Source organism: Haliotis rubra, unplaced genomic scaffold (assembly GCF_003918875.1).
Source record: "Haliotis rubra isolate DU_JTF1 unplaced genomic scaffold, ASM391887v1 Scf232, whole genome shotgun sequence".
NCBI lineage: Eukaryota > Metazoa > Mollusca > Gastropoda > Lepetellida > Haliotidae > Haliotis > Haliotis rubra.
This window is the reverse complement of record NW_025766359.1, coordinates 26,780-52,439: the sequence shown is the minus strand read 5'-3', so window position 1 is coordinate 52,439 and position 25,660 is coordinate 26,780. Positions and strand designations below refer to the sequence as shown.

The 25,660-nt window shown below is 41.6% G+C and overlaps 1 protein-coding gene across 1 annotated transcript in view; it reads left to right on the top strand.

Moving 5' to 3' along the window:
* Window positions 1-25,660, top strand: part of LOC124278146 (beta-galactosidase-like) — a 43,835-nt gene that overhangs the window by 6,516 nt on the left and 11,659 nt on the right. Inside the window, exons 3-10 of the mRNA XM_046713881.1 lie at window positions 5,547-5,697; window positions 7,016-7,079; window positions 8,300-8,394; window positions 21,750-21,933; window positions 22,439-22,494; window positions 22,969-23,090; window positions 23,432-23,472; window positions 23,713-23,828. Of these exons, the coding sequence (XP_046569837.1) occupies window positions 5,547-5,697; window positions 7,016-7,079; window positions 8,300-8,394; window positions 21,750-21,933; window positions 22,439-22,494; window positions 22,969-23,090; window positions 23,432-23,472; window positions 23,713-23,828 (829 nt within the window). The remainder of the gene's footprint in view (window positions 1-5,546; window positions 5,698-7,015; window positions 7,080-8,299; window positions 8,395-21,749; window positions 21,934-22,438; window positions 22,495-22,968; window positions 23,091-23,431; window positions 23,473-23,712; window positions 23,829-25,660) is intronic.

Below are 25,660 nucleotides of genomic sequence, written 5' to 3'. Positions count from 1 at the left end.
ACACACTGGTAACGATGTATGAAATATACACATAAGACAAATAGGAGTAGATAGTCACTTTAGCGAGTTTATTTGTCCTCATTTTAGTGTTTTTCGATAAGTAAACCAAAGCGATTGAAATCCAACCACTGAGTGGAGGTAGTATTTATTTTCATATACTATTTATGCACACAACTAGTACATAAAACAAAATGTTTTTCTGTACATGTAAATATAATCTTCACCTTGATACGAATGACTATCCAAACTAGAGTACACGCATTACAGAATTCACGAGGTGACACTATACTGAATTATTATAGTGTATAAACTTGCAGTTGACACCCCCCACCCCAAATATTTATGAAGGTGGGCGTGCCTATATCTTTACTGAATGCAAACGAGGTTCATAAGATTACAGATGTGCATGCATGTATAAACATCACAGAGAGGGGCGTGACTCTATAAAGCAAGATGTCCAATGATATAACAGCGCATCTGTTTATTTTACACTTGTCACGGGACAAACCTTTCAACAAGGACGTAACTACATATGCATTCTACCGGAGGCTGTTATTTCAAGGTCGAAAGAGGCGTTCAATTATCTCATTACTGTAATCTGCTTGAATGATTATACGCATGTGTATTGATACCGTAACTGATATACTATCCAGCTTTTATTGACGATGGATCAATAGAGACTGAGTTGATTGATACACGTGATAATTGCACCGGATTTGATAATTACACAGATCAAATACAAATTTTACAGAATGCTCATGTAAATTGCATTAGAAAACTGACAATTCAAATCAACATGAAACTTTCAACAGCTTGAACAAAAATGCTTGAAATACCTTTGTATGGCTTACATGTAATAACTTATGATATTACTTCTGTCCATGTGTGACAATGTTTTGAATTACCAACTTACTGTCTTTTGTAACAAACGTAGTAAAACATTTCATTGTTGTAATGTTATAGGGACTAATTCAGGACAGCCATCGTCCAAATATTTAAAAAGTCCAAAACTATGTGCTCAAGACATGTGAGACTTTATTGTAATATATATATGACGCTAAGCTGTATTTTTAATCACTACTGTACATCCTTATCACTACCGCATTGTAAATTGACTTGTCAGCCCATTAATTATTGTATAAGACATTTATCACCTTCATTGGTAATCCCCCTTGGCCGTGTCTGCCATCACATCAACTGGTCAAGGAAGTGCTATTGTTTTTCTGTCTGTCCATTGATGTGTCGTCGCCTGTCCATTGTTGTCAAAAACTGTATATATACTTAGTATGCTCACATCTAGACAGTGAAGGAGTAATGAGTTCGGTATTTGGACTGTCTGTTGGGGCGACCATGAGCAGGATAATGCCGCTCGTAGGAAACGCCCTGGGGTTGAGCAGGTACTCCACTCATCTCGCTCATGTCTTATGTATTTGTTTGTCATGTACTAAAGATGTTTGAACTCAACTATGCCTTCGTCTTTATCAACGCACACTTCATCTTAATTATGAGCTAATTCCCCAGTTGACATATAATCCACGCCGTTGACAGTAATAACACTGACATGTATATATGTATTCGATGCAAAGGCTTAGCGACTTATCACTTTATATTCGCTTAGGTAACATTACTTAACTTTAGATATTCGAAAACAACTAGTTACAATTCAGTAAACTTCAAATTAGTAAGTTCAATTATGTTTAATCTATTCGAGCTTGGATGTATAATTACTTGTGTTTATACATTATGTTTCAGTATATGAAACATGACAACGTAATGATGCCTAAAAGTAAATTCAAACTATTCTATTGTGTTTGAATTCTTTGTATGTCCTTGAAATTTCAGTATATTGTTTCCTATTTATTAGGTAGTTGAAGGAAATATAATTTTTAGTAACCTCTAAACCATTACATCTAATTCAATCAAGGTGCATAACGAAGTATTTTAGTATCCATTCCCAAGGAAGAGTACCAGGCACTTACCTCTGTAAAACATCATAATCCCCTTTCTCTTCCGACATGCGTTCATTTGCTAAACGCTGTACAAGCCTATGATAATGATTAGCAATTGTTATCAAAACACTTTAAATACTTCTTCTGATTGATACTAAAGGTGGGATCTCTCGTAAGAAAAGCTAACATTTGCTCAGTACTACTGAATTGGTTGAAATAATAGGTACAGTGCGAGTTTTAAAAGTACAACACACATGTGCGTCTCTCGCTGAATAAGAGGTGCTTTCTGTTGACGACTGTATGTGGCTCTCGCTGTGAGAAACTGCTAATTACCTGCCCCATAAACACGTCACTCGCTGTGAGGAGCTGATTAATTTGCCCCATATATGCGTCTCTCGGCCTTAATGAGTTAATGAAGCTATGAAAACTTTGCTTTCCTTTTACAAGATGTCAGGTTTGAAAATAAATATTGATAAAAGTAGTATGGCTAGGCTCAATGGCAGGTAGTAAAATAGTTCTATCCCAGGACTATAAGCTGGATTGGCATAATGAGAATTTCGAAGTATTGGGAATCAAATTAAATGCTCATTTAGAAAACCTATGGGTAATTAATACAAAGAAGAGACTCGAAAATATCAAAAGAATTCTACTGAATTGGAAAAGACGCAATTTAACATTGATAGGGAAAATAACCGTTGTTAAAAGTTTAGCTTTATCCACGATTGTCCACATCTTCTCTTCTCTCCCTAATCCTCCAAAAACATTTATTACTGATTTGAACAGATTATTCTTCAAATTTATATGGAATGATAAAATTGATAAAATAAAACGAATTAATTTAGTACCTGCGAAGATGCGAAGAAGGTGGTCTAAGAATGGTCGACGTGAAAAAACCTTTATCGACTCTTTAAAACTTTCATGTTTGAAGAGATATATTTCAAAACCTAAGAACTATGCTCTCGCCGGTTTTCCTCTACAAAACCTTCTTTTTTTAGGAGCCAACATCACAAAACATTATAATATTAAAAATCCATTTTTGAAAGATTCTCTTGATGCCTGGCATAGATATGTTAAAAGATCGGTATGTAACAATAACGACATTAATGAAATACTCATGCAGCCACTATGGTTAAATCACCAGTGTAACCAGCCAAGTTTGATCATTCATAACTGGATTAAATGTGGAAAAGTTTATATTAAAGATATTTGTAACGACCACGCATTTCTATTATTTGCAGAACTTAAGGCAAAATTTGGTATTAAAGGTACTGTACTTGACTTTAATCGTGTTCTCCTTAGTATACCCAAACAGTGGAAAGAAGTTATACGAACAAACAATTTTAATATACCGTCGTTATCTATGTGCTCTCCTTGGAACGATTTGATTAAACCTAGTAAAGGTTCAAGGATATTCTATGATAATTTTATATCTGACTATAACATTCCGAATGTGTGTCTCAAATGAAACGGGGAACTAAATGAGTTGATAAATTGGAAAACCATATTTTCACAATATAGACAATGCACTAAAGACACGAAACTTTTAGTTTTTTAATACAAGTTTTTGCATAGAGTCATTTACACTAAACGAAAATTACTAAAAATGAAATTGATAGATAATGACCTATGTACATTATGTGGTTCAGTAAGTGAGGATATTTACCATGTATACCTTGATTGTCCAACCATCAAAATGTTCTGGTCAGAATTTAACAATTTTATAACTCAAGTCCTTGGTAAAACGTATGAAATGTCAAACCATGATATTCTATTTTGTTGCAGTAGTAACCACTTACTCAACCACATGATACTATTGGCAAAGCGCCACATTTTCGTAATGAATATAAAAGGACACAAACCTAGCTTCACCATCTACAGAACATTATTAAAAGATGTCTATGAGATAGAGAAATATATCGAGAAGAAAAACGATAATATGAAACATTTTTTCAGAAAATGAATGTCCTAGATGCAGTCATGTAATTTATTTTTTAGTCTTTTAATTCTCTGTAATATTAGCTAGCATCTCAATTGTTAATCTATATTCCTAGTACCATATGCAGTGTGCGAAATAGTTTCCAAATTTTGCTAGCCAGTCGGGCTAGCTATGCTTGAAAGTTACTAGCCCACAAAATAATTCACTAGCCCGAAATCTGAAATCTGAAACTAAGCAAAAGATTACAAAAATAGGTAAGAATAATATATTGTCGACATGACACGGGTTTCATCATGAAGCTGCTAATATGATGGACATATTTATCAGGCCGTACCCTGTAGGATGTAAAAGTGTATTATAACTTAACAAGTCAAGTGCGATATTTACAAAATGACCCCATGAAAATTCACTAGCTAGTCGGGCCAGTGACTGTGGAGATTTACTGGCCCGACTGGATTTTTACTAGCCACGGGCTAGCGGGCTAGTGGCTATTTCGGGCACTGACATGTTATACATTGTCTGCTTTTTATTATGCAACCTGTACCATTCTACTCTACCCACATATCTTGTTCAAATGTAACCAAGTAAAGTGAATAAAAATACTTTACAAAAAAAAGAGTAAAAAAAACCCCCAAAACATGCACTACAAACGTTACATATGCTGACGTTTGCCATGTGCTGTTGCAAAAGGACGTCACTCTAAACAATTATATCTGAAGTCTTATTTTAGGCCCATGGACTTAATAATGGGAAAATATCCCGTTATGAAGCCCATGGGCGTAATTATAAGTGGGCTTAAACAAGGGAAATCCCGGTAATCATGCTGTGTATTTTTAAATATTCAGTTTAGCCAAATAATGTGTCAAATTCATTGTATTGGGCAATGTGTTTGTGTATATGTCTGTATACTGATAATTTCATTCATCATGATTATTGCAATCATAAACATTTCTGATTAATATTGGCATAATAACTTTTTCATGTTGTTTTGCAAACCGATTCAGACACTTAATGTGACGACATTCTGTGAAAAATAAGTACATACATGGATCTCTTTATGAAGTTTACTAATTGTTTGTGCCAAAGTAACTCAAAACTTGATCAATTATGTCCTCATTATGCATTGGAAAACAAATACATGTACCCCCATAGATAATAAATGCCTTTTCATATTAACAAAAATCCAGAGGTTGAATACAAATGTATTAGAATGACAAATCCAGTCATTAACGTCATATGTATGAATCTAAAACTTTTTCCCTAGTTATTTCACTGGGCGATCAAAAAATGTATCCTCTAAACCTACCATGTAACAATGGAAGATACGGGACATGATCGGCGATATTTTCGTCATTAAATTTGCTAAAATAACTATATTCAATCAATGTGGTCGTTCAGCTCCATGTTTATGTGTTTTGATCATGTTGATATTGTGTGTCAATATATCAATACCTTAATTACCATTCCATGACACCCCAAGTGATCACTGATAGGAATACTAATTACATGTAACTTTTGGGATTCATTTTGACAGAGAATGGAACATGTTAACTAATGGCATACAGATACAGCAAAAACATAGTATGAAAACGGCAATTCATGCTTCTGAAATATTGGATGAATACCAAGTTATCCTAATCGACCACCTTTCTACCTTTCAGTTATGTCCCCTGGAACATTCACGAGCCAACCCCTGGGAAGTACCAGTGGACTGGTCTCGCTGACCTGGAGACCTTCCTGAAGTTGGCACAGGAAGGGGGGCTAAATGTCCTCCTCCGCTTGGGGCCCTACATCTGTGGAGAGTGGGAGTTTGTAAGTCTCCTTCACTACGTGGACATCAGGGATTATCCAAAAGTCCCTAAGCCTGAGTTGTTACCTAGTATGTGGAGTTGTTGGTGATGTTGGCAGCTAGGATAATCTCACTGCTCTTGTGATCTGAATTGATTCCTGACAATCTGACATCTTGAACAGATTAATTGTCTTTTTGAATGGCTGACACTGTTCATCTTCAGACTGCTAGCGTGTGTGTGTCTATGATCCTGAAAGATAAACAGTGAACCCTGTAAATCTGGAATCTCTTCCTTCCTGGGTGACTGCTGTACAGGAACATTCCGAATTAACCAAGTTCATTATCCTGGAAATTTAATAATGTGCTGAGGTTCACTTGAACTATGGATTAATGGTGATATTTGTGTATCATCCTCAGTTAGGCAGTATTGTCAGATAAGGAGTAGGACAGCAGTGCTCGTTCAGCCAGTAACGAAAGGTGTTGCAACACACAGACATTGTAAACTATGGAATGATGGCTTGTGTTCAACATAAAGTTATCTTAATGAAACTAAGTTAGGGACATGTTTTGTTCATGCAATAATCAAGACAACAGATGTTCTTGAGTGTCTGAGAACCCTTAACACAGAGGATAATAGACATAGAATGTATTTCAACAAAGCACATTGTTTTCAGAGGTCATCAGTCAAATGACCCAAAGGTATTGACATCAGTCAGAAACTGGGCAGTATAAAAGCATGTGTAAATATTCTAAGCAGGATCTTGTACTTGTGCTTGTACTGTAAGTTTGTAGTGGACACTTGGAACCTTTTTATTGATCAGTGAACAAGGGGTAATGGTCTATGGCCATACCAATTTCAATTCTTATGCTCACTTTTCTGGACCTGTGAAGCTCCAGGTTAGTATTAATCTTCAGCAATCCCTGCTTGCTGTAAGAGGTGACTAACGGGATCGGATGGTCAGGCTCGCTGACTGGGTTGACACATGTCAACGTATCCCAATTGCGTAGATCAATGTTCATGTTGTTGATCCCTGGATTGTCTGGTCAAGACTCACTTATTTACAGACCGCCGCCATATAGCTGGAATATTGCTGAGTGCGGCGTAAAACTAAACTCACTCAAACTCACTCAATTTTCTGGGGTTTATGTTTCACTTTTGCAAATTTATATGAAAATATTTGATAGAAAAAGGGAATTATATTGGTTACGGATGTAATTAGAGAATAACATTCTACTTGCCATCGTAAAGTGACTGCATCTTGGGGACAAGATTTTGGATTCTTGCTGAACCACAAAGAAGTGTTTTATATGTGACTGATGCTACATGAGATGTGATTGCAGGGAGGTTTCCCGGCCTGGCTGTTGACCAAGAACCCAGACATGGTGCTTCGAACCAGTGATCCATGTAAGTGACAACTAATGAAGGAACCCTGTGGGATCCCAGGACACACTGCAGCCACTCTCCTTGACATGTAGAATGATCACAATCACCATCTTGTTCAGATTCTTGGATATCTTACCTTTTGGATGTTTGAGTTTTTTTACACAGAAATATAAAAAATAGCACAATATGTGGTTAATTTGTTTATGTCACTGTCAAGGTGCAAGGCGAAAAGGGTCTATATTACAGAGCTAGGGTTAGAGAATGGGCAAGTGATCTATTTGACCGACTAGTCATCTACATTATGGAGCAAGGGTGAGAAAATGGTTGGTGATCTATTTGACCGACTAGTCATCTACATTATGGAGCAAGTGTTAGAGAATGGGCCAGTGATCTATTTGACCGACTAGTCATCTACATTATGGAGCAAGGGTTAGAGAATGGGCATGTGATCTGTTTGACCGACTAGTCATCTACATTATGGAGCAAGGGTTAGAGAATGGGCCAGTGATCTATTTGACCGACTAGTCATCTACATTATGGAGCAAGGGTTAGAGAATGGGCATTTGATCTGTTTGACCGACTAGTCATCTACATTATGGAGCAAGTGTTAGAGAATGGGCAAGTGATCTATTTGACCGACTAGTCATCTACATTATGGAGCAAGTGTTAGAGAATGGGCAAGTGATCTATTTGACCAACTAGTCATCTACATTATGGAGCAAGTGTTAGAGAATGGGCAAGTGATCTATTTGACCGACTAGTCATCTACATTATGGAGCAAGGGTGAGAGAATGGGCAAGTGATCTATTTGACCGACTAGTCATCTACATTATGGAGCAAGTGTTAGAGAATGGGCAAGTGATCTATTTGACCGACTAGTCATCTACATTATGGAGCAAGGGTGAGAGAATGGGCAAGTGATCTATTTGACCGACTAGTCATCTACATTATGGAGCAAGGGTGAGAGAATGGGCGTGTGATCAATTTGACCAACATGTGTTTCAATACTTGTGTTTCAGTCACAGCTCATTTAGCAGAGTGTGGGGATGATGGGACAGTGATGTATTTGAAAGCTACTGAATAAGAATGATATGTAGTTGTGAGCTTGAGAACTGCTGCCCTGCTGTCAGCTGATCCAAGGAAACAGAGTTACCTGTAGCCATTAGTCTGATGGTAGTAGATCATGTATGTTTCTTCTGACATATCTTGGGTATTGCTGATATTGTGTACATGTGTTGCAGCCTACATTGCCGAAGTGGATAGATGGTATAGTGTGCTGCTGCCCAAGATCAAACCATTCCTGTATGAAAATGGGGGTCCTGTTATAATGGTGCAGGTGAGGATGATACACATATTATCACTGCTATAACACCAGATTAGGCTTGCATCACTACTACCACCAGCTAAATTCCATCTACTGCAGCAGACTAATGGATCCCATATGGTGTCTACCAATGTACTAAGGTACTAACAATCCAAAGTCGTCAAACTCTAGCATTAATCAGAGACCATATACCAAGGTCGGGTATCAGACCTATTTGGGGACTAATCACTGTCGTGCGAGACCAAGTTTGGACTTTCACCCGAGACTGAGATATTTGGAGAGTTACATACCAGGGTCTTGTAAATTGATTTTTTCATGTGTTCAACCCTTAACTGATTATAAACTTTGAGTTTATGAAGTTTCTTGATTTGTTAGAGAGCATTCATTACATATAAGCAGCTATGTGTTTACATTGGCATGTTTGTGAATTCTCTAACAAAAACATCTTATGATGTCCTACTGTTCCAAAAGAAAATGGCTGTCAGAAATTCACAATTTATCCATTTTCAAGGAGACACTACACCACTATAGTCCTTAGTTACAGGAGTCGTTCAGAAGATTTCTTTGTCATGGAACAATAATCTACTGCTTGGTGTATGGTTCCTGCGTTAAAATGCCCAATTGGCATACATTTTCAAATTTTCCAGTTGGAAATTCTTGTTAGCAAGTTTTCATCCATGGACTGGCACAATAAAGCTTACTTATATAAATCTGTCTTGATGCTATTTTGATTATTTTCAAGCTGTTGAGAACAGCTTTTGTATTGACCTGGAAACTGTGATTTTGAACAATATTTTATATTTTTTCTTATCCTGACTCATGATCTTTTGCTTATCTCCCTTTCCCTTGCGAATGGTAGTGGAACACTTGAATCCCTTGAAGTTCCCAAAGCAGACGTAAAAATACACTCACCCACGAGTTACCTCCCTTTTGCCCTTTCCCGCGCAAACAGTCATGTGACCAGCCGTACTTGTCACTCTCTCCCTTTTCGCCCAAGTGGATGGTTGGGCGAGCACTGGAGTCCCGTATACGGCATTATATCCTTTTTATTTAAGCCTATTCTTCAAAATTACGCTGTGTATGGATTTGGCAATAACTACTATGTATTATATGTAAAGATTTTGTAAAAATTATTTGTATTTGTGTCATAATTTCATGAAATCTTGCCGTGTTTGCAGGCACAGGTTATCCGTGGCTGATCCTCACCCCCAATGCCCTTCGTGCATGAAACCATGTTCTTCCAGCTTGCACTGTACTTATTGTGTTGATTTATCAACTCTACAATTTAATCAATATTTGTCTTATATCTATAGACGTGCCATGGATCGGGTGAGGAAGTCATCTCAAGTCACGGCTGATAAAACAGGAGATCAGCCTTCAAACCATATGTTGCTTGCTACTGCTGAAGTTCATAATACTGGTGCTATGTTGAGTACGTTGCAGGGGCAGTCTGCTGGTTCGGGAGTCAAGAAGAGATTGGCTACAACGCAGTTGACTCCGACTCAAGCTAAGAAAAAGACGTCGTCGTCTTCTACGTCGCAGAATAAAGCATCTGTTACCAGATCGGAGGGTAAATCTACGTGGCCTAGTAAGTCAACGCATCAGAAATCCTTCAACGAAGAGATGCTACCTCCACATGAAGTAGATGTTTTTGATGACCCCCTGTTACTTCTACCCGAAGTACCTACGAGATCGGCGACTCAATCGACTTCCACGACTACTAGATCGTCTCCTGCAACTGTCACAGCAGGCCAGATGTTTGAAGAACTACCACCAACTTCTTAACGAAGTGAAGTCGAGACACACAACTCATCAGCATTCGCGAACGCTTCATCTACACCGCAGCAGCTTCAATCAACGCAGAACTTTGATCCGGGTGAATTTATGAGACAATTCACCAACCAGATGATGGCCATGATAGAACGTAGGTTTGAGGAAGAAGCGATGGCTCGGCGAAGCCTCTCATCTACTGACATCGTGCGCAAACCTACGGACCTGCGCGAACCTACTCCTCATAGAACTACGTTTCAAGACTACGTTGGCGAACGTACACCTTTGTGAAGGTCTCCACAGTCTGATGACTCTGTCATCTTGGAGGAGGATAGATGAAGTCTACACTTATAAGATGCATAATGACGACTTTGACTCGGTGACTATTCCTCCGATTGATATCCAAGATACCTTCTAACCTACGCACAGCTTTGAGAAAGCTGCAGACATCTACAAGGTTCGAGAACTCTTAGATCTACAGGCAGATAACAGCAACGCAGACATCTATAGGGTTAGCGAACCCTTACATCAACAGGCAGGATGTTGACGTCGACTCTGTTACCATAAGGCTGGATAAAACGAAGCAATGATGAAAACAGATGGTTTTGTCAGAGTTTATAACTCAACAAAAAGATCTACAACATGTGCAATCTCTACAGTTTACAGCCTGCACAACTCTACAACCTGCACGAACCTTACACCTGTAATAGGTTCAGTTTCGGACGACAACCTACTTGATGAAAGGAATCCCTTCATCTACACGGATGCTGAGGTCTTATACCGGGTAGCAGATGGCCTGCGGATATTGTAGTTCACTCACTCACTCCAACCCAACAGAGACGTACTGCATATACGCTGATGATTTCGACTCCAATATGATATCACCTATGAAGCCGATATCTCAAGTACTGGAGAACCTCAAGGCGACCTTTGTAAAGGGCTTAAGCTTAACAACGCCTTCAAGAATCCTTGAACGGATGTACAGATGATATTATTAACACTCGTCACTCAGCGTGGGGATTAGGATTTTATATCCTATCAACTAGATTCAACATCTTTATTTCTTCAAGATCCATACAGACATACGTCTCAACAGCCTCCTTCGTCATGCTGGTTTATATTATCCACAATGGGAATATGTGATTTATATCACTGAACAAGATTTTACACTTGGAGCAACCCTTAATCAAGAGGTTTATATGATCGGCGTAGATTTACGCTGCACTTTTACTCAACCAACTAATTGCACCAGATTTTATGTAGGCCAACTTGCTACAACACCGGTGACGTCATGCTTGAGGCTGATTGGTCCACGTCAGACAACGGCTCCCACTGACAGAGCAGGCTCCAGCAAGTTTAATGACTTGTAAACAAACCCGTGGTACAGGGAAATACTTCATCGGCAGCCTTGGAAACAGTATATATCTATGGCCTGTTATCATCATGGGAATCTAATTGATGTCTAGCCTTAACAGCAGCATAAACGATGTTTATTTTGGAAGTTGTCACTGATAAAAGGTGGTATGAGTACCTGTCCCCTGCGATGCTACACTGGAGCCAGCCTTGCTATAAATAGACAACACTTCGATGTATGCTGATCAACACAGATCACCTGCATATATAAGGGGAAGAATGATGTATCATCACTGCAATCAGAGGTTAGCACTTCCATTGGAACGTCCTACCGTTTTGAATATCGTCGGCTCTATGATTATTCATACGAATAACCAAGCTTATCTGTAGCATCGAGGTCTACGCAGTGCCGTTTATCTGGACGACGGCATACAGGTTCTTCAAAGTGCCAATCAACTCAGACAGCAGCTGAACTTCACAATTCAGTTGCTCACGCAACTAGGATGGCTAGTGAACCTGATGAAGTTGGAGTTAGAATCAAACAAGATCTGCAATTGCTGAGAATAAGAATTATCACAACACAGAATCGAATTGTGGTCCCGGAAGATCGTTGGGTCAAGATACAAGCCATGATTTCACAAGCAGTCATCTCTCCGTTAACACTACGAACATGGCAATATCTACTCGGTCTACTAACCTTGGCGCAGGACTTGACTCGCACAGGAAGGTAACAACTAAAGCCGCTGCAACGGTTCCTGACAAAACATCTGGAAAGCGTCGACCCTATCTTGCTGCCAGACAATCTTAAGAGGTACCTACTTTGGTGGACTCACAGGTCGAACGTCTGCGGAGGGACCTATTTACAAGAGCCGGCCTTCGACACACATCTCTACGTAGACGCATCGGTTGGGGTGCACATCTCAACAATCAAGTTGCATCAAGGAAGTGGTCCAAAACAGAGCAGCATCTTCAAATCAATCTGCTGGCGATAAAAGCTGTGATCAACGCCTTACAACTATGGTTGAGCTCATTGATCAACAGAATGCTGATGGTCCACACAGACAACTCTACAGTGGCATTCTCCATAAATCGGCAAGGATCTACAAGATCACCAAGCCTACTACAGCTCACATTCCAGTTGTTTGACATCTGGAAAAAAGGCGTGTCACATACCCGGAGCCAAGAACGTGCTTGCAGACGCTCTCTCCCGACCTCTGCACCCGTCAACTACGGAATGGATGCTCCATCCAGAAGCATTTCGGCTCATCATAAGGGAAATAGGATCCCCATGCATAGACCTGTTTGCCACGAGGTTCAACAAACAACTACAGCCGTTTATCTCACCAGTTCCAGATCCTCAAGCCTGGGCAACAGATGCACTGATTGTGACTGAACATATCATGGGAAGGACTAAACGCTTATGCGTTTCCACCACCGATATTACTACTGAAAGTACTGTTGAAGATCAAACAGACACAGGCACTACAACTGACTTTGGTCGCGCCATACTGGCCAGCGAGAGTATGGTTCCTAGACCTAATAGAACATCTCGTAAGTCCAGTAATCAAGTTACCAGATTGGCCGAACCTTCTCATACATCCACACACCAAGCAAGTCCACGGGAACCCGACAGTATTCCAGTTACACGTGTGGACCGTATCAAAACATTCTTGAAGAAAAGAGGATACTCCGCCAGGGCAGCCAAGGCAGTAACACTAGCGTTATGCAGATCTACTCGTAACCTATATGATGACAAGTGGCTGAAGTTCGAGACTTATGCAAGGCGGAAAGGCTTCATTGCGATGAAAGCTACTCATCCTCAAGTGGCGGAATACCTGTGTCATCTTAGACAGACTAGACATCTGAAAGGTTCGACATTATCTACATACCTCGCCGCCATCAGTACAGTGATTACCATGAAAACAGGCATCAAGTTGACGAAAGTACCAGAATTACTTGCTCTGCTGAGATCTTTTAAACTGGAGGACCAGCAACAGAAGTTCAGAGCTCCGGCCTGGGATCTGAATGTAATTCTACGTCATCTTACAAGTGATGCCTACGAACCTCTAGATCAGACTACCCTCGAGCTGCTGACACAGAAGACTCTGTTCCTGCTTGCGTTAGCCACAGCAGCCTGGATATCAGAGATACATGCGCTGGACTTTGGTCGAACCAGATTCGACACGGGGCAACATGCTGCAGTTCATCTTGGACTTAGATGGGACTTCATTGCCAAGAACCAACTACCTGGTCAGCCAGATAGACAGTTCCTCGGACCAGAGGATATAGAGGACCTATCCTTGTGTCTGGTCAGAGCCCTGAAGATATATCTTCAAAAGACTAAGACAAGGAGACAAAAACTCAAGCGCCTGTTCACATCCCATTATCCACAGAGACATCAGCAGAAGTCTCAAGAATGACGATATCGTTCGGGATTAGAGCCGTCATATTGAGAGCCTATAAAGCAGCAGGACTAGAACCTCCTAGAGCTTCCAACCCACATGAAGTCAGAGCACTGGCGTCAACACTGGATGGAAATTGCTCTATATCTGCAATTATGGAGGGCTGCTTTTGGAAGTCGGACATGGTGTTTGCCAACCACTACCTCCGAGACATAGCCACTGAAGACGTCTCAGGCATTCACCACTTTGGGCCTCTCGTAGCACAACAACTAACGGTTCCTCAAAGGCGCTGAGCTGGAAAATCTCACCCTTTATCACGCTTACTTGTTGATAACTTTTACAAAAGAAAAGTATTAGTTTGAAAGTCCTTGCGCACAGTCTAGGACAGGCTAGCATGAGTGAATAAAGATCCTGTATGGGTAAAGATCTTACCTGTACGTGAATGGGTTGCAACTCATTTATGATAAAAATCTTATCATAATCTATGGGTTGTTATAAGATATGTAGTAATAAGAAGATACTAGTTTATCTGTAGCCACATGAATCAACATGATTCAACTTGTCTGAGACTGAAGTAAGACAAGAAAGTGGTCCCGGAAATGCCGTTTCGCAGTTCCCATGGGGGGATACAGGACGTATCTAAGGGCAGCTGATGAATCCACGAAGTGGCTTGACCCACCAGCAATCCGTCGGATTCTATAAGCAAAAGATCATGAGTCAGGATAAGAAAAAATATGTAATTTTTCAAGTAAAATTGATATTTTATACTTATCCTGACTCATGACGAGAAGACCTCACAACCTCCCTGCTGGAAGCACTTCGGATTTCACAGCAGATCCAAGTGCATGGGCAGAAAAATCAGGAGAGAGTGACAAGTACGGCTGGTCACACGACTGTTTGAGCGGGGGAAAGGGCAAAAGGGAGGTAACTCGTGGGTGAGTGTATTTTTACGTCCGCCTCGGGAACTTCAAGGGATTCAAGTGTTCCACTACCATTCGCAAGGGAAAGGGAGATAAGCAAAAGATCATGAGTCAGGATAAGTATAAAAATATCAATATACTTGAAAAATTACATATTTTTCCTTATCCTGACTCATGCTCTTTTGCTTGTCTTCTTCTTCTTGCGAACATAGTGGAACACTGATATCTCCCTATTGAAGCTCCCTTCAATTGAAACATACGTAAAATCACTAATCACTACTCACCAAGAGTTGCCCCTCTTTGCTCCAACTGGCGGGAAAGACGGCGCCATTGTGCCCCACATGCTTCACTCTCTCCTTCTTCGCCCAGTGAGCAGGATGTGAGAGCGCCTGTGTCTCCCTCACGGCACTATATCCTTTGATATTTCTTACTTAGTTACCTCTACAAGTCCCTTATAGAGGTTTAGCTAGTATCCTTCAACAATATGTTTTGATAATTATTCATATTTACTGCTGTTTATTCACGGTGTATGCCGTGATTGGCCAGTAGGTTACGTTCATGAAAATCTGTACGGTTTGCAAGTTACCTTTTTCTGCTGCTGATCCGCATTTAATATGCCCTAGTTGTACTGTACCATGTTCCTTCAGTTCACGTTGCAGTTATTGTAATAATTTATATAATTCTGCTTTTAACAAATATTTACTTTGCGTCTTGAGACGCGCAGCAGATAGGTCACGTAAGCTACATCCAGGCATGGATAATGCTACCGAATCCCTCTCAAGTCAACTGCTGTCGGACGACCCCCTCCCGTCTGGTGTTCCGCTGGAGTTTCCTTCGAGGAGGCGCGGGGACGCAGTCCACGGTCTCCAAGAAGCGTCCTGCATCACCAGACATCCCGTCGTCGCAGCCTAAGACTAAGAGGGCATCTACTTCTCAGCGCAGACTCCGCACCCCCAAGGCAGCGTCTACCACCAAGGGGAAACCAACGCAGACCGCATCGAACTTTCTCGGCCGAGATTGTTCCTGCTGCAGAACAGGGCCTGTATGATGAGCAGCCGCTCATCATACCCGATGTTCATCCCAAGAAACGACCGGTTTCAGCTACAGTGACGTCAGCGCAGATCCGCAATAAGCCCGATGTATCAACGCTGATGACTGACGATCTTCCCATGGGTCCCGTCGCTACCAACGCAGATAGGGCAGCGCCTACATCTTCGCAGACCGTCCCGGGCGACCTGGTGCAACAACTAATGAAGTTGATGGAAGACCGCTACGGACTGGAGAAGAAACAACCAGCCCAGGGCCTGAGCCTTCGCGAAGGCCCCAACGTAGACGTCACCCCTGAGGGACCTCCCATCAACGTAGCGGCTGCTACCAAGTCACCACTGAGGGACCAGCCTGCGAGAAGGAAGTCACAGCCTACCTCTGCGAAGGACCCAGACGATCAGCGTTCGCGAAAGCCTTCGCGAAGGACCTCTAGATCGTCACCTGCCTGGGACTCCGATGATCAATGATCCGATGAAGCTTCGCGAAGGTCTTCGCGAAGGACACCAGTTACAGTCTCCAAGTCATCTTCGTACCGGAGGTCATCGAGGGATACCATCGGCCTCTAATCAGCGATCCTCTTACTGAAGATGATGGAGGCATCATATTCTCCGACGCGGAAATCCGTTACTGGATGGTCAACAACTTGGACTTGGCTTCACCTTCTAAGGACGATAATTCGGCTAACACCTATCTTATGAGGGAGGACGACGCAGACACGATCACCTTACCTCCGATTGATCCTATAGCAATGGTTCCACAGAACCTGGATACAGCCTTCCAAACAGCCACTAGAGCTCAGGCGCCGCACTTACCACAGTTCAACGCCAAGAAGTTCTCTGCCCATAATATGGACCCCTTCCTTAAAGCACAAGAAATCGACGATAACTTTAAAGTCATCAACGATGCCAAGGCCAAGGCGTACAGGATCGAGGACCGCAAGCTGGCTCAAGTCGAGACTATGACCAGAAGAATGTTTTTCGGCCTCAACAGATCCAGGACTATCAACGAAACTCTCATCACTAGGTTTCGAGATTCCACATCAGAAGACGACAGAATGGTATACTCGGCCCTCCTCATGCAAAAGAAGGACCAACAGTTCATGACCGATCACCTTTCATCCATCTCCGCAGCTCTTACTCTGGCTCATCGTCAAGGTCTCTTCGCCAACTGCAGTTGGTGTGAACAGTTCACAACACCGCTCTACACAGCCCCCGTGGTCAACTCCATCCATCTTCGCTGGAGGAATTGATAAAGTCTCTAAAGAAGTCACCAAGGATTCAAGAGAAGTCCTCATGATTAAATCTATTGACACTCTGGCCAGCGTCATCAGACAGACATCACAAAGATATTCCGGAAGATCCAAGTTTACTGGTCTACAAAAAGCACGGGACAGGAAGATGGCCGGCTTCAGAGGTGGAAAGGACTCTTTTCGTCGCCCATTCGGCAACTACAGGGGAGGATCTGGAAGAGGCAGGACACCCAGAGGCTCCCGCAACTATCGTCGATGAAAGACGGGTTCGGAACGACTGGAGTCTTCCACCCCCAGCCGTCCCTATACAACCTTCACAAGTGGGTGGACGCCTTCAACTGCACTGGGAGAACTGGGGAATACTACAAGATCCATATGTCTCCAACATCCTACAACACGGATATCGCATCCAACTACGGGCCACGCCTCCGCTTACAGTCAACCTTCACAAGTTCGACTTCCAGGCACAACACATACTAAAGTTACGAGAAGCTGTTTCATCTCTCCTAACCAAGCAGGCCATAGAAATCGTGGATCAAGTAATCATCGAACCAGGTTTCTACTCCCCAGTTTTCCTAGTGCCCAAGAAAAATTCCAAGGAAAAGTTCCGACTCATCTACAACATGAGCACGTTCAACAGGGATTATCTACGCAAACCGCCAACGTTTCGCATGATACATCTACCTCAACTACTGCACCTCCTTCGTCCGATGGACTACATGGCCAGTATAGATCTACAGGATGCCTACCTGCATATCCCGATACATCCCGACTTGAGGAAGTACCTACGGTTTACACTAGACGGGCTACATTACCAATGGAAGGTCCTACCATTTGGAATATCATCGGCCTCCTGGTTGTTTACAAGAATAACAAAACCCACGTCACTTACCTACATCGTCAATGGCTACACAGTGCGTTCTACCTCGACAACGGGATTCAAGTAGATCAAGATCCAGAGCGTCTCAAACTACAGTTGAATTCCACCATCAAACTACTAACGCAGCTAGGATGGTTAGTGAATCTACTCAAGTCGGACCTAGAACCTACACAAGACCTGCAGTTTCTAGGCATCAGATTTCTCACGACACAGAACCGTATCGTCGTACCAGAGGACCGATGGCTCAAGATTCAACAGACGATCCCTCAAGCCTTACTCTCTCTGTTACCACTACGACAGTGGCAGAGTCTGTTGGGTCTCCTCACGTCAGCACAAGACATGACAGCCAGAGGCAGACTACAGTTACGCCTGTTACAGGTCCTCATCAACGCTCATCTCGACGACCTTCAACTCTTCGGTCTACCGAATCACCTCAGACCTCATCTACTTTGGTGGACCCGGAGGTCGAATGTTTGCGAAGGCATCTATTTAACAGAGCCGGAGTTCAAGACCCATCTCTATGTCGACGCGTCGCTCCAAGGTTGGGGAGCTCATCTCGCCAACCGGACGGCAGCAGGGTTATGGAACCAAGAAGAGAGCAATCTGCACATCAACATGCTCGAAATGAAAGCAGTAATCAACGCCTTACTTCATTGGAGCACCATTCTACAGAATGCGCATCTCATGATCCACACCGACAACTCAACAGTGGCGTTTTATATAAACAAGCAAGGCTCAACAAGATCATTGAACCTACTGACTCTATGCTTTCAACTGTTCGACCTGATCGACGATCTCAACATACATGTGAGAGCATGCCACATTCCCGGAGCCAAGAATGTACTAGCAGACGCCACTCTCTCGGCCAAATCTACCATCACCAACGGAATGGAAGCTCCACCCCGAAATCTTCGCTCAGATTATCAAGGAAATAGGAGCTCCATTAATAGACCTATTCGCCACTCGCTTCAACAATCAGCTAACAACATTCGTCTCACCAGTCCCAGATCCACAAGCGTGGGCAACGGACGCTCTAAGCATATCCTGGGAAGGCCTCAACGCGTATGCGTTTCCGCCGCCAGCGCTAATACCAATGGTATTACAGAAAATCAGACTAACTCAGAGCCTCCAACTGATTTTGGTCGTGCCTTACTGGCCAGCGAGAACGTGGTTTCCCATTCTAATACAAGAAATCGGACAACCAATGCTACAACTACCAAGGAGTTCGAATCTACTCGTACATGCTCACACAAAACAAGCGCACGACAACCCAGGATCATTCCAACTTCACGTATGGAGTGTATTAAAGCGTGTTTAAACAAGAGAGGGTACTCAACCAGAGCGGCGAAAGCAGTCACGCTTGCTTTACGCAATTCTAACTTGTATGATGACAACTGGCACAGTTTTGAGACATACGCTGCTAAAAAGGGATTTACAGCTAGAAATGCTACACATCCTCAAGTGGCGGACTATCTTTGTGTCACCTACGACAAACCAAACGTCTAAAAGGCTCTACACTTTCAACGTACCTCGCAGCACTAAGTTCAGTGATAACTATGAGGACGGGTGCCAAGCTAACCAAGACGCCAGAGTTCCTCGCCTTGCTAGGCTCTTTCCGATTGGAGGAGCAGAAACAGAGATTTCGCGCTCCAGCATGGGATCTCAATGTTGTGCTTCAACACCTCACAAGTGAGGCTTACAAACCACTGGAAACTACATCGTTTGAATTCCTGACACGGAAAACACTGTTTCTGCTATCCCTAGCAACGGCAGCCAGGATGTCGGAAATCCACGCTCTAGATTACGAGAGAGCACGTTTTGACGACAATCAAAACTCAGTGCATATGGGACTGCGATGGGACTTTATCGCCAAGAATCAACTGCCAGGTCAACCAGACAGACAATTCCACGTCCCTGCACTTTCCTCCGTACTGGGACCTCATGATACGCTGGACTTATCACTATGCCCAGTGAGAGCACTCAAAGTTTATTTACAACGATCCAAAACGAGGGCTTAATTTTAAATTCAAGCGATTATTCATCCCTCTCTCTACAGCGACACAGACCGAAGTCTCTCGCACCACGATATCTATATGGATCAGAACTGTCATTCTACGAGCCTACAAGGCTGCAGGACTCGAACCTCCAAGAGCATCTAACCCTCACGAAATTAGAGCACTGGCTTCTATACTTGCTCTACATGGAAATTGCTCGCTGAATACGATCATGGAGGGCTGTTTCTGGAAATCTGACATGGTGTTTGCTAACCACTACCTGAGAGATATTGCCACCGAGGACATCTCAGGCATTCACCATTTCGGTCCCCTGGTCCTCGCACAGCAGTTGACAGTTCCTCGTAGACGATGAGACGTAGTCTCACTATATTATATCAGTAATTATCAAGCTTACAACTCTACGGAGTTTTGCTTTAGTCAACATGTATATCTTAAGCCTAGTTCAGTCTTAAGCCCAGTACTTGTTGTTACTTGTACAGTTGGGTCGCTTCTCCACTTTGGAGTCGCTTTATTTCTATTTTAACCTACTATTGTAGTCCCCCCCATCTATGGCAGCTGGTAGAACTTATGTATGATAGCAGCAGAAATTAATTTATTTACAGTGCCATTATGAAGTTCCCATAGGGGGTTATTTTACATAAAGTCACTAATTAAATCCAAAGTATCTTTCCCCACCTCCGATTCCGTCGGATTCTACAAGCAAAAGAGCATGAGTCAGGATAAGGAAAAATATGTACTTTTCTGAATAAAATTGATATTTTATACTTATCCTGACTCATGAGGTAAGCCCTCCCATCCTCCCCTCATGACACTTTGGATTTCCCTGCAAATTGAAGTGTCGGGCTCGTTATCAGGAGAGAGTGAAGCATGTGGGCCACGGTGGCGCCGTCTTTCCCGCCAGTTGGAGCAAAGAGGGGCAACTCTTGGTGAGTAGTGATTAGTGATTTTACGTATGTTTCAATTGAAGGGAGCTTCAATAGGGAGATACAAGTGTTCCACTATGTTCGCAAGAAGAAGAAGACAAGCAAAAGAGCATGAGTCAGGATAAGTATAAAATATCAATTTTATTCAGAAAATTACTTATTTGTCTTTGAACATGTTACATATAACTTATATTATATCTGAGATTACACAGTCAAGTTCAGATTCTAGTACTTTTGGGGGTTGAGTCCGACACTCTCAGGGTCAGGAACCAAATCACCAACATACTGTCAGCAATCTAACTCACACAGCCTCTGTGGCTTCCACAAAAATGGTAAACCTGTGAAAATTGGCATGGCTCCCATGGTCGAATACTATGAATAACCCTCGAAATACTACTAGAATCTGCTGTTTACTCGGAAAGTGTAACCTGAAATATAACAGATGTTATGTGACCACTTTCCGAATGTCATTCTGTATTCTGTATGGCTCACCTGTACTTTGCATGTCTTACTTGCAGGTTATCCTGCAACAGTAACTGGCCTTTATGGTAAAAGCACCTGAAGAGCCTGTTACTGTACCTGCTTTCAAGTTACTTTAAGTATTAGACATATTGACACATTACTAAAACATGCCACCATGTAAGTGGTGAGGTTGAAGCCAGTGTGACCAGTGCTTGTACTAGGAGCAGAGTGGCCACCACACCATACTGCAAGGGCTGAGATCTAGTTTGGTAGGGTTAACCATGTTAACATGAGTGAAATCCTGTACAAGTGACAAAAATAGAAAAATAATTTAAATTTGTTTCAGATTGAAAATGAGTATGGCAGTTACTTTGCCTGTGATTATGACTACGTCCGTTTTCTGTACAACAAAGTGCGATCGGTTCTGGGCAAGACAGTTGTTATCTATACCACCGACGGTGATGGAGACAGCTACCTCAAGTGTGGCGCCATCTCTGGCGCCTACGCAACTGTTGACTTTGGTGTATCATGTGAGGATTATATTTTATACATAAAAATGTTTGTAATTGAGAATGGTATTAAGAATGTACTTGTGAAGTTTTAAGGTATGTTTCATAATCTAATTAGATTTATGCTGATTGTGAGTTTGTTACTAATTACAAATGACAAGAATGGCTGACTGGACATTATGTGTGTTTTACTTCAGTTGGAGGGCTGGCATAGACATAGAGCGAAATACGTCACATTTCCTTGTCATTATAGTTGGACTTTAGTCTTATAAATGGTCTGTCAGCAAACTCACAATGACTTTCAGGAAAGTTGTTTCCAAGCAACATCAACTGGAGTTTAATCTCACGTTAATCCTACATAAATATGACATGCTGTAATAGCTAATAAAAAACTTTTGGGATATATACTTTAGTTTTTCAAAAATATATATTTTTATGTGGGCTTATTTGTTAGAAGTAACTTGACAGTGCAATCAAACAATGCATAATAAACAAATATTTGAAAACATTTCACATGTTCCTTCAGATACACCTGCCAAGAACTTTGCTGCACAGAGAGACTATGAGCCAAATGGACCAGCGGTAATCATTGTTTAAAGGATGAAATGTCGTTTGCAAGCACTTTTATTATTGAACTCCTAGTTACATGACAAGGACCAACCACAGTTTGCATCTGTGCAGCAATACAGAAACTCAACTTTTATTTTGTGGCCTCCTTCTTTGTCTCAAAGAGAGGTGCAGTGAACTTTTTGCCTTTGGTATTTAATATTTTAAAAGATTACAGCTTTTCAAATTTGGTGACCACCTATTTTATCAAAAGGCGAGGTGCCAGGCAAATTTTCATTTTGATTTTATATTTGTTTCAATAATCACAGCAAGTTACAAATTGGAACTTGGAATAGTTTGTTTAAACAAGAACTTGAAAAGTGTTAGTCAAAATGTTTTAAAATCTGGAAAGTGAAAGTGGAGGTTTCCTTGTTACAACCATTATTAATGAACTGTACATCACTGTAATAGCTTATAATTAGTGTGATCTTCATGGGGGGTCCTGTTCAGGTGAACTCCGAGTTCTACACTGGCTGGCTGGATCACTGGGGTTCCCCTCACTCAACAACAGACATGAGATCAGTGGCCAAGAGTCTGGACCTGCTCCTGGACTATGGTGCCAACATCAACATGTGAGTTTGAATAAGATGTCACTGGTACCATCTTGCTGGGATTATTTAGCTTGTTAACAAGTGCTTCAGATTGTTAGGAGATGTGATTGTCAACAACTACTTCTTCTGTAACTGACATAGTTATCGTATACTGGGACTATCAACTTGTGTTTAGATCTGATAATACCTTTGTGAATACAGCTGATTAATGGTAATGCCACCAGATCAGTTTATGTATAGCATACCAGTCTGAGACCCCAGTGAACGTTTGGAGAGCCAAATTGCTTAGTTCATACAGCGCCTATCACAGCATTGAGGCAAGAACATTGGCCCAGATAATGCCAGCATTCTTACTTCCTCAGGTACATGTTTGAAGGAGGCACCAACTTTGCTTACTGGAATGGTGACGTATATTTCCTTTTCATTGAGTCATGTGTGTTTCAGACACAGGCATTTACTAATGTTTATCATGTTCCAATTAGAAATAAGTAAATACTATAGTAAATTCTTTCTAAGGCTAATTGACTAGACTTCATATGATATCAGCAGCTACAACTTTTGTTTCTGATGTGGCATAAATAGCCCCCTGTTGATTGTTGAAGTGAAACATGGGTATTGCATGGGTGATCTGGGTTGATTGTAGGTGCCAATGCCCCTCCTTACCAGCCTGTACCAACCAGCTATGACTATGACTCCCCTCTTAATGAGACCGGCGACATCACAGAAAAATACATTGCCATAAGGCAGGTCATATCAAAGGTAAATATTCTCTTGTAGTAGATCAGATGAATTATGTTTGCTATAGGTTCACCTCCAACTGCTATCGGATAGGTTGGAGTCATTGGTAGATCAAACTGTAATGGTTAACTTGAAGCCTTCATTAAAGAGATGCTAAATGTAATAGTATACAAAGGCAACAAAAGGACTTTTTCCTGACATATATTATAGCTAATCCCAGATAAATCTCAACATTAGGTCTTTAATGAACATGTTCTGTCATTAAAGTCCACCATAATACACATACTGTACAAGAAGAGATTGTGTGACACATGGTGTACACACTTAAAGGTTACATAGACATCTGTGTGACTCATGGTGTACACATTTAATGGTTACAGAGACATCTGTGTGATACATGGTGCACACACTTAGCGGTTACAGAGATGTCTGTGTGACTCATGGTGTACACTTAATGGTTACAGAGACATCTGTGTGACACATGGTGTACACACTTAATGGTTACAGAGATGTCTGTGTGACTCATGATGTACACACTTAGTGGTTACAGAGATGTCTGTGTGACTTATGGTGTACACTTAATGGTTACAAAGACATCTGTGTGACACATGGTATACACACGTAGCGGTTACATAGACATCTGTGTGACTCATGATGTACACACTTAGTGGTTACAGAGATGTCTGTGTGACTTATGGTGTACACTTAATGGTTACAAAGAAATCTGTGTGACATGGTGTACACACTTAGTGGTTACAGAGACATCTGTGTGATACATGGTGTACACAGCGGTTACAGACATGTCTGTGTGACTCATGGTGTACACTTAATGGTTACAGAGACATCTGTGTGACTCATGGTGTACACACTTAATGGTTACAGAGACATCTGTGTGACTCATGATGTACACACTTAATGGTTACAGAGACATCTGTGTGACACATGGTGTACACACTTAATGGTTACAGAGATGTCTGTGTGACTCATGATGTGCACACTTAATGGTTACAAAGAAATCTGTGTGACACATGGTGTACACACTTAGTGGTTACAGAGACATCTGTGTGATACATGGTGTACACAGCGGTTACAGATATGTCTGTGTGACTTATGGTGTACACTTAATGGTTACAGAGACATCTGTGTGACTCATGGTGTACACACTTAATGGTTACAGAGACATCTGTGTGACTCATGATGTACACACTTAGTGGTTACAGAGATGTCTGTGTGACTTATGGTGTACACTTAATGGTTACAAAGACATCTGTGTGACACATGGTATACACACGTAGCGGTTACATAGACATCTGTGTGACTCATGATGTACACACTTAGCGGTCACTGAGACATCTGTGTGACTCATGGTGTACAAACTTAATGGTTACGGAGACATCTGTGTGACACATGTACACACTTAATGGTTACAGAGACATCTTTGTGACTCATAGTGTACACACTTTATGGGTACAGAAACATCTGTGTGATACATGGTGTACACACATGGTGGTTACTGAAATATCTGTGTGACTCATGGTTTACACACTTAATGGTTACAGAGACATCTGTGTGACTCATGGTGTACATACTAAGCAGTTACAGAGACATTTGTGTGACTCATGATGTACACACTTAGCGGTTACTGAGACATCTGTGTGACTCATGGTGTACACACTTAATGGTTACAGAGACAACTGTGTGACACATGTACACACTTAATGGTTACAGAGACATCTGTGTTACTCATAGTGTACACACTTAATGGTTGCAGAGACATCTGTGTGATACATGGTGTACACACATGGTGGTTACTGAAATATCTGTGTGACTCATGGTTTACACACTTAATGGTT